General features: G+C 35.9%; 1 protein-coding gene across 1 annotated transcript in view; it reads left to right on the forward strand.

The window, feature by feature from the left end:
- The window catches only part of LOC106955806 (uncharacterized), an 8,084-nt gene extending 6,488 nt beyond the window's left edge, over positions 1 to 1,596 (forward strand). The window contains exons 4-6 of the mRNA XM_015046201.1: positions 214 to 305; positions 807 to 918; positions 1,128 to 1,596. Of these exons, the coding sequence (XP_014901687.1) occupies positions 214 to 305; positions 807 to 918; positions 1,128 to 1,221 (298 nt within the window). The 3' untranslated portion in view covers positions 1,222 to 1,596. The remainder of the gene's footprint in view (positions 1 to 213; positions 306 to 806; positions 919 to 1,127) is intronic.
- Positions 1,597 to 1,606: the final 10 nt, after the last annotated feature.

Here is a 1,606-nt window from a genome sequence, read left to right on the forward strand (position 1 = left end):
GGCACTATGTCCCTGGAAAACACATAATGCTGCCCCTTCAAACCTATGTGTTTAAATATAGACAAGAAAAAGCAAATAAATGTGTATACTTGTTTTCTTTTGACTTACAAATTTATAAATTCTGACAAATTAAAGCAGAAAGACATAGTTCTATGAAGATACCGGCGCAGAGATTGCTTTTGGTAAAGAGATTCCATCCACTGATTTAAACAGGAAAACCAACATCAACCCAGAAGTAAAACCAAAGGTCATCATCAACCCACCTGAGCAGCGGGATGTGAACCTGAACCGAAGACGTTTTAACAGTGAGTGTACACTGGATCTAACTTCAAATTTCTGTTTATAAATTGGATTTCCTTCTCTTTTCTTTTTGTGAAAATCCTTCACATAACATTTATTGTGAATTGGTGCAACATACATGAACTGAATTGAATATATAAGCTGATTTACTGAATATTTATCAGAAAAATAAATAAATAAATAAATGAATGAATGCTCCAGTTTTATGTCCATGCATGCTGGGTAAAGAGCCTAAAACGTATTGCTCTTTGAGGCTGAAACATCTCCAATGACATTCCACTGCCTTCTGTTGTTTCTTGAACTCTGTGGCTGTACAACCATCAAAACTTCACCTGGGGTTTATATAAGTTTGGTAATCACATTCCATTTTACCAAAGGAAGGGGTAAAATGACGAATGCTTTCAGAGAAATATCCGTGCACTGTCAGAACTATTAGCTGTTTGATGCCCAAGAAGTGGAGGGCTCACTTTTCACGGTGCCACAATACTTGATTGTCTTCTTTTCAGGTCCAAATGTTGCTCTTCACTGCTGCTTTATGTTTTCTACAAGAATGGTGGCTAAAGAACAGATTCGTTCATACCACATCACCGGTCCTCACTGCTCAAAGTCTGCAGTCTTGTAAGTGTCGGCCAGCAAGCAAGCTCATATCAATCACTAATAATGTCCTAAGAAAGTATCTTGTCTTAAGAAAGATACTTTCTGTGGCGTAACAGAATTGTTCTCATTCTGTCACGTTACAGCCTCAAATTTAACTTTAAATAGTGTTAATGTTTGGTTTTTATTTGTGTTTCCAACTCTACCAGCTTTGTTCTTCTCTTCTGTTGCAGGTTTGTCATGATGTCAGGGAGTTACATCTGTGTGAATCCAAAGCTCTTGTGGGTCCAGAAGATCATGAAGGGTCTAGACAAAAAACGATTTTAAAGGCACCAAGAGCCCAATTTTGCTTTTTTTTTGTTTTGGTTTTTTGTTTGTTTGTTTTTTGCTTATTAGTGGACATGATGATTATTTGATTCTCTGAGGATTTTGTCTGTGCATGATGTCAACAAACAACTGATAGCCTCTAACGTTTATAGTGGTTTCTCTTTTTGGAAAGAGACAAAATATCAACACAAAATCAAAAACAGAAAAAGAAGATAAAACAGATTACATCAAAATTACAGATCATCTTGCATGGTATTGAGAATGTTATTTGCTTAACCCTAAAGAAAAACATGAGTTGTAACTTGGTCAATGTATACTGCTCAAAAAAATAAAGGGAACATTTCACTTTAATTTTGTGTGTTACTCCAAATCCAGGCTTCCATTG

The sequence above is a fragment of the Poecilia latipinna genome, unplaced genomic scaffold, assembly GCF_001443285.1.
Source record: "Poecilia latipinna isolate Pla-1442-1.1 unplaced genomic scaffold, P_latipinna-1.0 Scaffold769, whole genome shotgun sequence".
Classification (NCBI taxonomy): domain Eukaryota; kingdom Metazoa; phylum Chordata; class Actinopteri; order Cyprinodontiformes; family Poeciliidae; genus Poecilia; species Poecilia latipinna.